Source organism: Propithecus coquereli, unplaced genomic scaffold, assembly GCF_000956105.1.
Source record: "Propithecus coquereli isolate 6110/MARCELLA unplaced genomic scaffold, Pcoq_1.0 Scaffold206, whole genome shotgun sequence".
In the NCBI taxonomy this organism is placed as follows: domain Eukaryota; kingdom Metazoa; phylum Chordata; class Mammalia; order Primates; family Indriidae; genus Propithecus; species Propithecus coquereli.
The window spans coordinates 4,594,849-4,608,404 of record NW_012145634.1 but is presented as its reverse complement, the minus strand read 5'-3'; the positions used below and the strand labels follow the sequence as shown (position 1 = coordinate 4,608,404).

Here is a 13,556-nt window from a genome sequence, read left to right as displayed (position 1 = left end):
TTCCACCTGTTTACGTCCTCTGCTATTTTCTTCCTGAATGTTTCATAGTTCTCCCTGTAGAGGTCTTTTACCTCCTTAGTTAAATATATTCCTAGATACTTTATTTTCTTTGTTGCTATTGTGAAGGGAATTGAGTCTTTGATTTGGTTCTCGGTATGACTGCTATTGGCGTATATGAAAGCTTCTGATTTGTGTGCATTGATTTTATATCCTGAGACTTTATTGAATTCGTCTATCAGTTCCAGGAGCCTCTTGGTCGATCCTGGGATATTTTTAATCGCTTTGAAAAAGTGAACAATGCAAATGGCAAGGAAGTAGAATGAACAAGTCTCTTGGGAAAGCTGACCCCTACCCCGGGGACATCCCCCAGGGGCCCAGGCCTGGGCAGTTGTTCAGGCTCCCTGCTTTGAGCGGGGGTGGCCTGGAGATTGGGGGGACAGCCAGATTTTCCAAGGTCTTCTTGGGCTCCATCTACCCCGTTCCCAGGACCTCACGGCCACACCTCTGCTTTATCCCTTGTGCAGTGGGCCGGAAGCAGTTCATGCGGTTTGAGTGGGCAAACCACGCTGCCGAGGCCCTGGGCTGTGAGTACGAGGAGCTGAACACATCCACCTTCAAGCACCACCTACGGCAGATCATCCAGCAAGTGACGCTTGGGTCGAGCAGACGGGGCCTGGAGGAGGAGGAGACCAGCTCAGGTACCCGACTGCTGCCTCTCTGGGTGGGCTGGGTCCCCTCTGGTCAGCCCCTGGGGACACACTGGCATGCTTTCACTCATTCATCAAGGATTTATTAAGGGCCTACTCTAGGCCGGCCTGTGTTAGATGCAGGGAAAGCCGCTGTGGGTGGAAATGGACGGGGTTCCTACCTGTGCAGTGCTGCTCTTCTACTAGTCACCTCCGTCCAGTGGTCACGGTGACTGCGGAAACTGGGGAGGGAGCCCTGTGCTCTGGAGAGGGGACACTGTGGGCAGGGCCAAGGGACCAATGCATTTCCATTGCATTTCATGTTTGTCGAGCCCCTGCCATGCAGGGGGAAGATGGACCTTTCTGTTGGAGGAGCAGAAATAGGGCCAGGATGCGGGTGTGGGGTGGGAGATGAGGATGGAGTGTGTGCGCGGTGGGGGGCCGGCTCGCCGAAGGACTTGTAAACCAGGATTTTTATTACATCCGTGGGAAGCCATGTGGTGGCTTCAGCAGGACATGACATGATTTGCCTTTAAGATGCTCAGCCTGGATGAAGGTTGGGGAGTTAGTGGGAGAGAGGAGACCTGTTGGGAACCTAGAAAAGTCACCGGGTGATGGGGGATGGTGGGTGACTAGGGAAGAGCTGGTGGAGACGGGGTGAGGTGGGCAGATTCAGGCTCTGGTTTGCAAGTGGAGGTGACAGCAGGGGCCCTAAGGGAAAGTGTGGGATCAGGGTGACTTCTGGGGTTTCATCCTGAGCAGCTGGAGGAATGAGGGTGCTTTGAACCGATATGAGGAAAAGCGGAGGACTCCGTGGTGCACCTACAAAGGGGGGTTCTGCTAAGCCTCAAGTCTGAGGCCTCTGTTGGGTCTCGAGAGCTTTCCAAGAGCCGCCCCCTTGAGACAGCAGAGTGTGGGATTAGCGAGCAGGGCTGTTCGAGCTGCGGTGTTTGGGGACCATCTCTTGGAGCTCCTTTGGATCCTTGGAGCCACCTCCACCTTCCAGGGACTTCGGCCTGATGGCTGACGTCACATGGACTCCATCGGCCTCTATGTCTGTTCCAGTGTGAGCTGTGGTCTGCTTGAAAGTGACTTCTCCTCTTTGACACACACACACACATAGGACACATGTATACACATACTACACACACGCGCACACAGGCATGCACAGCACACTACATGCACGTGCACGTAGCACACATGCGTACAAACACACACCACACACAATCACACACTGTACGTGCACAGATACGTGCATAGACACAAACACCACACACACATGCAAGAACCTGCACCCCACGCATGGGCGCACACGTGCACTCGCCGCTTCGTGAGTCTGAGTTAACCTCGCAGTCTGAGGTCTCGAGGGTAGGCATTCAGCAGGCAGGGGACCTTCGGGCTTTGGAGAGGTGCTGGGAGGTTGCGGGTTGCCTAGCAACGGGACAGAGCGGGGGCGGAGTTAAAGGTGAGAAGGGAAATGCTTTCTGGGCTGCAGCGGCTGCCTGGAATGTACAAGCAGAAACACATCTCCAGGCGCTAGCGTGGGCCAGTTGGGAAGCTGCGTTTGCAGTGCTGTGGATGGGACCAGAACTTAAGGGTCAGGATTCGTGGTCTGACTCTGCCCCCTACTCCTCAGTCTGCTTTGCTCAATGCACCCGCGTCGAGAGGCTGGCTGTTTTAATGGGATGTACGCATGCGCGCGCGTGTGTGTGTGTGTGTGTGTGTGTGTGTGTGTGTGTGTGTGTGTTTAAACAAAACTGAGACCACAACTGTATTTACAGTTTTGTAAGCTTTTACATTCCTCCTACCATCACAGGTAGGCACCTTTCCAGTCTCATTCAATATTCTTCATACCTGACGCTAAGCATTCCTTTGTAAGGATGGACTACAAATTATCTAAGCCATTTGCTGTTGATGGACATCCAAGTCATTTTGAAAAAGTGATTTTCACCAACTTACTCAACAATTGGAAGAATCTGTGTCCCCATAAGTCTTTGTTTCTCTGAATGTTTCTTTAGAACAAATTCCTAGGAGTGAAATTATTAAGTCTCAGTGTATGAACATTTTATGACTTCGGATATAAAATTTCTAAATTTCTCACCAGAAAAAGGGAAGAGAAAACATTTATTGAGCGCCTACTATGTGTCAGGCACTTGGGATTTATACAGTCCCCATCTTCAGGGCATTCCCAGGTGTGTGCGGAGACACAGGTTGATAAAATAATCACCATACTGAAGATCATGCTATGTAAGTGCTAACATGCCACAGAGAGAGCTGGGAATTGGCCTCGCGGTGGTGGTGGTCATCAAGGAAGGCTTCCGTGAGGAGGTGGCATTTGAGCTGAGCCCTGAGAGATGAGCAGGGAAGCACTTAGGATAGGAGGTAGGGCCGGGTTACATGGGAGGCCTGATAGGCCTGATAAGGCCTGCAGGCCTGATAAGATGTTTGGACTTTGTCCTAAGAACCTGGGTACAGAATTTCATCAGTGGGGGGATGTGGCAGGAAAGGGGAGATTTTCCAAGCTGGGTGGCCCCTGAGACTCTGTAGTGATGTCCTTACACCCCTGCCAGGTCTCGACCAGGGATTCTGACCTTTCCTCTTTCGGACTCCAGGGCTCAAGATGACAGGCGGGGAGTGTGTGGAGGGGATGGCCTCGGGCCTGTACCAGGAGCTCTTTGCGGCCGTGGTGTCACTCATCAACAGGTAACAAGGCCTTTTCCTAGCCACAAAGTGGGCCTCTTGCGGGAGCACGAATAAGTTCAAGCACCGGGCAGTTTGGCAGAGTACTATTTTTTGAGCTGACGAGAGGATTTTTAAGGCGGCAGTGCTGGCTTTAAATTCCACCTTGACCGTTCACTGGCTGTGTGACTTCGGCAAATCTGTTCACCTCTCTGACCTCCCTTCCCACATCTGTAAATAGCTTTATCCCCCGGGGACTGTTTTGAGGATTAAAAGAAATAATGAATTTAAATAAGTCTGCCCAATAATGATTGCAAAAATACCAATAATAAAAGCTAACGACTTATGGGCCCTACTAAGAGCCAGGGACTGCACCAATTGTCGAAAGTTCCTTGTATCATTTAATGCTCACGTGTATCATTTAATGCTCACTGTGCCCATTGTACAGATGGAGAGAGCAAAGCATGGAGGAGCGGGGCGGCTTGGATGCAAACACAGTTCCGCATTCTCACCTCGTACCTTCGAGTGTCTCCGAAGGGGACAGCACATTGCTCTCATCCATGTATTTTTCTAAATTTTCTTGCTGGAAATGGGGGAGCAACACGGTAGAAGTTCGGAGTGGGCCAGGCCGTGCCTCTGAAGTTCATTTGCGGGGCTGCAGGCACCGGGGCCCCTGCTTTCCAGCATTATGAGCAACGCGCCAAGCCCATCTTCGGAAGCCCTCGGTCCCCAACCTTTTTGGCACCAGGGACCGTTTTCAAAGAAGACAATTTTTTCCAAGGACCGGGGAGTGGGGGATGGGGGTGTGGTTTGGGGATGATTCAAGCGCATTACATTTATTGTGCACTTTATTTCTATTATTATTGCATTGTGATATGTAATGAAATAATTACACAACCCACCATAGGTTGGGGACCCCTGCTCTACACAGTTTCGGCAGGGCTAATCCGGAGCATAGACAAAGGCTTCCCTCCCCACTCGGTGAAAGCAGCAAGCATAATTAGGCTTCTGAAATCCTGTTAAAGGGAAGAGGCCAGTGCGTAGCAACAGAGCAGTCGGGTTTCTCCAAGTTGGGGCGGACACAGAATCGACTCTCTGTATCGCTGCTAAAGTAATTACCATCTGAGACCTCAGGCGCGTTATCTCGAAACCAAGGGGCTCCTGCGTGCTTAGGGAAGGGAGTGCTGGGAGCAGGAAGGGAACTGCTGGCCGAGGAGCCTGCCTGAGCCACTGAATGGGCAGCTGCTTCATAGTTTGGGCTCTTGGAACCCACATCTGTAAAATGGGTGTGTTCGTGTTAGCAATACCCACCACAGTCTTTATGAACACCCAGTAGGAATCTGGCTTTCTGTAGAATTAACTGACTTAATCTTCGTGCATGTCCATGTGGTAGCTGCTCTTACTGACCCTATTTTATAGGGAGACAACCTCGGCAAGTAACAGGGAACAGCCAAGGTTCAAACCAAGGGCCTTCCAAAGCCGATAACTGATCGTGCTAATGGTAATAATAGCTGATGACATTTTCCGAACACTGACCACGTGGCAAACTTCACAGTCTTGGCAGTGGATGCTTTATCATGTCCAACCCTCAGAATGGTCCTCTGAGCTCATCACCATCATTAACCCTTTCATGACTAAGATGGCGGAGGCTCAGAGAGGTTGGGCAGCTCTCCCAAGACACACGGCCCCTACATTGCAGACTGAGGGTTGAAGTCCACATGTGACTGGCTCCAAAGTCTCTTAACTCCTGATTTTTTTTTTTTTTCTGCTCAGACCTGGAATCATCATTTCTCCAAGAAGCCCTGGTTTCTCTTAGAGATAAATGGTATTTCAAGGGCATAATCTGGTCATGCACTTAGAATACTCATTTATTATTTCAAAGTTTTCAGTGGACAGGGCAAGAAAATTATGTACACAAATGCATAGACAGATAGGTAAAGGGAAGGAGAGAATTTTTTTTAGTGCCTTTATACTGATAATTGTAATTCAATTAACTCCTGATTTTTAATGTGAATACTGCCTGCTCTGTCCACCCCGACAGGTTCATCTGCAAGACCCAAGGCAGCGATAACTTGAAAGAACTTTGTAGACTGATGCACTAAACACAATTGTTTTTCTATTTTAATGTGTCACTGGGGAAAGAAAAGGAGGCTCTAGTCTTTGTAGCCAACTTCCTGGGTGATATTAAGCTTGTCATTTCTCCCCTTTGGTCCTGTGGAAAGCACTTTCTATACTTTGATCCCTCCCATCCTTATTGGAAACCTTGGAATCAGCCTACTCACCCTCAACATCATTTTAACACTGGAGAAAACCCATGCTCAGAGAGGTTAAGCAACTTGCTCAAGGTCACACAGCCTGTAAGTGGCAAGTTTGATTTTGAAACCAGATCTGCTGGATCTCCAAACCCATCCAGCATGATGCCTCAGTTTCTCCATCTCTGTGATGGGGGAGCGGGAGGCTTGGACCAGCCAGCTCTCAGATTCCATGCCATCTTGCGCCTCTCTTTTCTCTCCCTAGATCTTTCTCCTCCCACCACCTCTCCATGGCTTCCATCATGGTGGTCGACTCTCCGGGCTTCCAGAACCCCCGGCACCAGGGCAAGGACCGGGCGGCCACCTTCGAGGAGCTGTGCCACAATTACGTCCACGAACGCTTGCAGCTGCTGTTCTACCAGCGGACCTTTGTCTCCACGCTGGAGCGATACCGGGCGGTACGGCTGGGCTGGAGCGGGCTTGTCACCAGGGCTTGGAGGAGCTGCAAGGTCAGATAGCAAGGGGTGGGATTCCCGCCCCAGGAGCCTCCAGCTTCACCTGTCTGCTTCATGGGAGTGAAAACCCCTTACTCAGGGCCTGGTCCCCCAGGGAGGGAGCCATCTGCTGCTCCCTCCGCAGCCCAGCCTCCACCGCGGCCTCCTGACCCCGCAGTCCAGACGCACCAGGGAACGTGGGCTCCCCGAGGCCTTGCTCCCATAGTGGTCCCTTCTTTAAGATGACCTGTTCCTCCACTCCCCTTTCCCCAAGCTGAAGCCTCCTCCAAGAGTCAGTCTGCATCTCCCCTGACCCGGAGAGCCCCTCATGCCCCGTGGGTGGGTGAGAACAGTGGGCTGTACACCCCTTTGCGGCACCAAGTCGAAAAGGTACGAACCCTATAAACCAGCGATTCCTCTTCTAGGAGGCACCCGAGAGACACTGTGTATATGAACCGGGAAACATGGACCAGCACATTCTTGCCAGCCCTTCTTTTCTCATAAACAACAATATTTAAAATTTAAATATTTAAATATTTAACATTTACAAAGAAAAATGCATAAATCAGAAGTATACAACTCGACGTATTTATCCAAATGAGCATATGTGCGTGTCCATCACCCAGGGGAAAATGAGAACATTGCCAGTACCCCATATGCCCCCCCATATCTGCTCCTGCCTTCTTCCCTGAGGGTGACCACTTTGATGCCAGCAAGTACTAATGGCCAACTATTAGAAATGTTCATATTGTTCATCAATAGAATAATAGGTATTGAAATTATGGTCATTTCGCTGGCAGCAATAAAAATGAAAACACCAGCATGAATTAATCTGAAACAAATGACATTGATGAGACCTGTGGTCTGATCCTAACTCTGTCACTTATGGGCTGTGTGGCCTTAGGAAAGCCACTCACCCTCTCTGACCCTCAATTTCTTTACTTGGAAAATAGAGATAATAATACTCTTGTATCTGTTACCATTTGCTACAATAATGTTGCATAGTAAACTACCTCCAAATATAGTGGGTTATTTAAAAAAAATAAATAACGAATCTTTGGTTGTTGCTCCTAAGTCTCTGGGTGGCCTGGGGAGCTCTTCTGGTCTTGGCTGGGACGGCTCTTGAGCCTGTGGCGAGAAGTAAGTCAAGCAGGTGGCGCTGATGATCTTGGGCTCTGGCACGTGTCTGGGGGTCAGCTGGCTGCGGTGCTGAGCAGGTTCCAAGAGGACAAGCAGAAGTGCACAGGGCACCTTGAGGCTGAGGCTTGGAAGTGGCACAGAATCATTTCTACTGTGTTTGATCGGTCACAGCAAGTTTGAGTCTGAGCACTGATTCAAGGAGCAGGAAAACAGGCTCAGTTTTCCATAACGAAAGCTGCAGGGTCGGTCTGCAAAGAGTGTGGATGTGGGAAGGGCAGAAAACTGAGGTTGTTTTTATGATCATTTTTACCACACTCCCTAAAGGGGCTGTTCCGGACATTTAATGAAGTAGGATAGAAAGTGTCTAGTCTGTATTAAACATTCAATATGTGCTAGCAGCTATTATATTTTCCCCCTTGATATTTCACTTATTTCTGATTATAAAAGTAATTCGTGTTATTTATTAAAACACGGGAAGTGCATATAAATAGAAAGAAGCCAAAAACACAATCTCCTTTAGCCACACCACCCAGAGACAACTGTTGTTACTGTTCGCTGAATTTTACCAGTCATTTTCCAATATATTATATTTTCTTCAGATTTCTGATCTTCCTGTATACGCAGTTTTGTTGTCTGCTATTTTTCTCATGGTATGACATTATTCGTATCGCTTCCTTCCATGTGCGACATCTTAGCAAACACGCCTTGCAGTGATTATATTGATTCGATCTTAACTCTCCTGTGGACATTTGGGTTGTTTCCAAGTTCAAGGCGTTGTAAACAACAGTGTGATGAACATCTTTGTGCACAGCGTTGTCCGGACATTTCCGGTTACTTTTACGTGACAACGATTATCCATAGTTTACGCTTGTTCCCTCCAGCACCAAGTACCCGTCCCGGTACTTGTTAGGTCCTCAGGAAATGTTTAAAAATTTTGTACTGAATTATCAGTATCTGACAAAGCTCTCACCACGATTGCTAACAACCCTGCATGATGAACAATATCGGGACATTATTGGAATGTCAGTCTGCAACCTTTCTTCTCCTACTAAGGCTAAGAAGTGATGATAACGAAGCAAATAGCCAACCCCATTGGAAACTGGACAAAGGTCTTAAGTGGACATTTCTCCAAAGAAGATTGACAAATGCACAGGAAAAGATGCTCAACATCACAAAGGATAAGGGAAATGCAAATCAAAACCACACAGAGACACCACCTCACACCCATTGGGATGTCTACTACGAAAACAAACACACAAACAAACACCTGGAAAATAACAAGTGTTGGGGAGGATGCGGAGGAACCGGAACCTTTGTGCGGTATTGGTGGGAATGCAATTGTGGAAAACAGGATGACGTGCCTCAAAATGTTAAAGATAGAATTGCCACGTGATCCAGCAATTCCGTTTCTGAGTATGTACGCACAAGCACTAAAATGAGGAACTGAAAGAGGTATTTTTGCACCTACGTACACAGCAGCGTTATTGATGATAGCCAACATGCGGAAGCCACCTAAGTGTGGGTTGCAATTGACAGAGGAATGAACAAGCAGAGAGAGATATATACACATAAGGAAGTAGTATTCAGCCTTAAAAGGAAGGAAATGCTGACAAAATGGTACAACACGGATGAGCCTTGAAGGACACTATGCTAAGTGAAATGTCAGACACAAAAGGGCAAATAATGCCTGATTTCACTTATGTAATGTACTTAGAATAGTCAGAATCACAGGGACAGAAAGCAGACTGGTGGCGGCCAGGGGTCGGGATGGGGAGCGGGGAAACAGGAGCTGATGCTTCATGGGTACAGAGGCTCAGTTTTGGAAGATGAATACAGTTCTGGAGACGGAGGGTGGTGATGGTTGCTCAACAATGGGAATGTCGTTAACATCACTGCACCGTCCACTTCACAACCATGGTAAATGTCACGCTGTGTCTGTTTTACCATAATTTAAAAAATGATTTGAAAAGGTCAAGGGGTGATGGAAGTTTTCACTGCTTTATTTTCCCCCGGAAGTTTTCTTTTCCGTTCAGTTCACTGAAGGAGCTAACGTTTAAATGCGGTGGTTTTCCAGGAAGGTGTTCCTGTGCAGTTTGACCTCCCGGAGCCCTCCCCCGGGGCCACTGTGGCTGTCGTGGACCAGAATGCCTCCCAGGTAACGTGGGGCCCAGCCAGCCCAGGGGGCTCTCAGATGCCTCGTGGCCTTCTTACTGAAATGCCCCTGGATTGGAGTCTTTAAACCACTGGTTCTCAGTGCTGTCTGCACCTGGAATCTTCCTGAGATTGCTAGAAGCACTGATGCCTGGGACCCTCCCCCAGACCTCTGTGTAGGTTGATCGGGGTTGTGGCCCAGACACTGGAGATTTCAATGTCCCTGGGTTGAGAGGCGCTGCTCCGCACCGACTCTGTGTCAGAGGACAGCTCATGCCTGGGAGCCTGTGGTCTGAGCTGAAGGGAGCTCGGGGGCCCTGGCCAGGGCCCTCCAGCCACCGTGGTCTGGAAAGATCAGGGGTCTGGACGAAGACGCTGTGGCCAGGCAGGGACTGGGACCCTCGGGGAATGAAGAATGGGGACGATGTCGGGTTCAGGCCCCTGAGTCCCCTTGGGGACAGACAGGCTTTGGTTTGGGGGATACCTGAGTGTTTACCCCTCTCTCCCTCTCCCCAGAACCTACTTTGCTGGCCCAGATCTGCACCTCTGCTCAAGCCAGAACTGGCCTTGACTATTCCACTTGACCTTTTGTTTTCCCTCTTCACGTTTTGGTGTGAAAGTGCTTGGGCTGTGGACCCTGCCAGGCTTGGGTCCAATCTTGGTGACCTTGGGCACACCACTCCACCTCTCTGAGCCTCAGTTTTCTTGTCTGCAAAATGGGCACGATACTTTCCCTGGGGCTGTTGTGAACGTCAGTGAGTTGTTACACATCACGTATCTGGCACGGTACTTGGCACATAGGAAGTGCCCTGCAGGTGGCATTTCTCCAGACACTGTGGGCTGCCCTTTTCTTCGTTCCTTGTCTCCTGTTGACTGGGGCTGGTTTGCAAGCTTTCTCTTAGTCCACGGTGGCCTGCACCTATCATTGCAAAGCTCTCTTGTGCGTGAGCCCTGCCAGCTGTTTGCCGTATGTGTGTTTCTAGTTGGCATCTCTCTGGTTTGTTCTCCCCGACCCTCACCCCACCCAGGCTTCCTCATCGGTGCCGCTCCTTGGAAGGGGAAGCCGTGAAGGAAGTTGCAGCCGTGTTGCTTGGGAAGGGCGGGGTAGTGCCAGGGCTGTCCTGTGGTTGGGAATGGCTGGCTACCTTGGAGGATGAGCTGGCTATCGGTTTCAACCCCAGTAATTAGAAGGCCAAGGTGAAGGGCCAGGATACCTCGGATCCAGTTCCAGTTCTGCCCCTGTGACTCTCCACGAGACCCTGGGTGTGACCCTGAGCCTTTGAGGGGTGCGGATTTCCCAATTAGGGTGACCGAATGTCCAGGTTTGTACAGGACTTTCTTGGCTTTAGCACTGGAAATTTCATGTCCCGGGCACACCGGGACAGTTAGTTGGTCACTTATTACATTTCCTCTGTAACCATTGGGCACCGTTTTTGGTTGTGCCAACTCCTTGTGGGCCCTTGGATAAACGCTTTAAAGTCCCCGGGCCTCTCTCTTTCCGATTTGCAAAATTACAGGGTTGACTAGATGTTCTCTGAAGCTCGTGGCTGGATTTAAAATTCCGTGTCTGTGCTATTGGGTCAAGTTCACCTTCTTCTCTGAAATGTTCTTTGAATGCTTGTTGTGTTTTTCCCCTAAGATTTTGGTTTAAGAGAAAGACAAAGACTTCTAAGAGGAAGTGATGCAGATGGAATTAATCCTTTCCTGCTTGGCTGTGCACAAATAGACCAGCCTCCTGCATGTATCTAGAAATGTGCAACTTGCAAAGGGTTTCCCCTTGTGTAATCCTCGCCACAGCTTTCTCAGGAAGGTATTTCCAGCCTTCATTTACACAGGTGGAATCAAGGCTCAGAGAGGTACAGTAATTTGCCCAAGGTCACACAGGAGATGAGGACAGAGGCAGGATTTAGACTCCTTGCAATTGAGAGGTAGTTACAGTTTTGTGGCTTCAACACTGGGACCTGGATCCCCCTGTGCCCTGTCAATGGGAAGAGAAGCCCAGGACTGGCCTCTGAAGGCCATCAGGGCCCCTCAGCATATCCTGGGTCTTCCGCCAGGTCCGCTTACCAGCCGGAGGAGGTGTTGACGATGCACAGGGCCTTTTCTGGGTCTTGGACGAGGAGGTCCGGGTAGAGGGGTCCAGTGACAGCACGGTCCTCGAGCGTCTGTGTGCGGCCTTTGAGAAGAAAGGAGCTGGGGCCGAAGGTAAGGGAGCAAGGGAGTTGGGGTGGGGGCTGAGTCCAGCCTGGTTATTGGATCTGCCCTTGTCAGTTGTGGAAAAAGCCCCTGACAAGGCCTGCACAGAGGCTCTGAGTGCAGAAATGCACATGCATGTGCCTGTGTGTGCTTTGACTCATTTATGTGTTCATTCGGTCATGCATTCTACAAACACATTGAGCAGCTACTGTGCGCTGGGTGCTGTTCTATACAGTGGTGAGCCAGCCTGCCGTGGCCCATGTCCTCTGGACAAGTTCACAGGTAAGCACATGTGAGTACAGTGAGCCCGAGACCGCACCGTGACGGTGCAGCAGGCAGATCTAATTTCTCCAGTAGCCCGAGGGCGATGCATGCAGGTAAATCTAGCAGAGAGCTAGTTGCACGGTGCGGGACAAGGTTGGCAATATCGTCTGGACTCAGACCACAGAGATGCAAAATCTCCATCTCCATCTTGCTGGAGATGCAAAAACTTTGGCCTTAACCCTAGAACAACAAGAAGCCACGAGCGACACCAGGCAGTGGGAGGCAGGGTCTGATTCATGTTCTGGAAAGTTCATCCAGCCTGCAGTGTGAAGACGTGGTAGGAAGACAGCTGTCCAGGTGAGAGAGGAGCTGGCCTGCCCCCAGGGAGGTGGGCAGCCTCTGGAGGTATTTAGCAGGCCAAGTCCACAGCACTTGGTGGTGGTCACACTGGTAGGATGAGAAGTGAGGTGGGAGACGGAGACAGCGAGCTGGAACAAGGGGTCACAGGATTTGGCATCCATCAGCCCCAAGTTCAAGTCCGGCTCTTCCTACTGTCCCCTGTGCGATGTTGAACACACCTCTCATCGTCTTAGTTGATGTGCTTGTAGCATGGGAAGGGAGTCACGCTGGCCCCTCTTCCTCTAGAATTTCTGCTACACTAATTTGGTGAGATAACGAGTGTTCGGAGCTTTGTCATCGACTGCAAAGTGTTGCAAGTTTATTGATGAGGACAAGGATGTTGACAGTATGAAGAATGCGATTGTGTCATTTCAGGGGTTGAAGGCGCTGCATGTATTCCACGCGGGGCAGCCTACTCAGAGCTTTATGTCTGTCTTCTGGTAGGATTCTGTCATGCATTTGGAGATAAATATTCTTACCCCTAAGAAAAGGAGGAAACTGAGCTCCAGAGAGGTAGAGATGCTTGTCCAAGGTCACCCAGAGGAGCAGTGTCAGAAGGCAGGTTCCAAACAAGGTTTGTCTGGATTTAAAACCCCACCGTGCATTTAAGTCGGCAAATATACTTTGAGATCTTATCGGTCCCAACTGGCTTTGGCAGCCAGGATGTGGGCTCTTGCTTTCATTAGTTTATTCAGGAAGGGAGCGCCAAATATGTGGCAGCCACTGTCCTGGCTCAGGAGATACAACAGTGAACAAAGCAAATATCTTTGACCCCCTGAGACTGCCATTCTAGCAGAGGAGATAGGCCACAAGGCACATGGTTCTGTAAGAAGGAGATTGAGGACCATGATTCTGGTGGAGGTCACTAAGGGAATGAGGGTCGGCAGAGACTCGGCTCTGGGACATTCCAATGTCAAGGGGTCAGGGACAAGGGCTGCAACCAGCACAGCTTGAGGAGGTGTGGCCAGGGAGGTAGGAGGGGAGCTGGGAGAGTGTGGCACGTGGAAGCCACAGGGGAGAGGAATCGACTGTACCAGATGCGGGTGAGAGGTCTAGTGGGGTGTGGGTTGAGAAGCGCCTGTTGATTTGGCCACGTGGAGGTCCAAGTGCGTCTTGATAGAGTATTCGGGGTCAATGTCCAACTGGAGTGGTTTGTAAGAAATCGGGAGAAAAGCTGCTGTCCGCTCAGCTAGTGCCGAGTGGAACCTTCCATCCTATGGTGACCAGCCGAGGCCTCTGTTCGGGACGTTCACGGTGGATTCATGTGTTCACTTTGGGACGAGATTTTCTAAGCA

At 50.0% G+C, this 13,556-nt stretch overlaps 1 protein-coding gene across 1 annotated transcript in view; it reads left to right on the top strand.

Annotated features, from left to right (window-relative positions):
• The window catches only part of MYO18B (myosin XVIIIB), a 236,673-nt gene that overhangs the window by 51,224 nt on the left and 171,893 nt on the right, over nt 1–13,556 (top strand). The window contains exons 12-16 of the mRNA XM_012644105.1: nt 525–698; nt 3,299–3,389; nt 5,883–6,075; nt 9,326–9,406; nt 11,460–11,607. Of these exons, the coding sequence (XP_012499559.1) occupies nt 525–698; nt 3,299–3,389; nt 5,883–6,075; nt 9,326–9,406; nt 11,460–11,607 (687 nt within the window). The remainder of the gene's footprint in view (nt 1–524; nt 699–3,298; nt 3,390–5,882; nt 6,076–9,325; nt 9,407–11,459; nt 11,608–13,556) is intronic.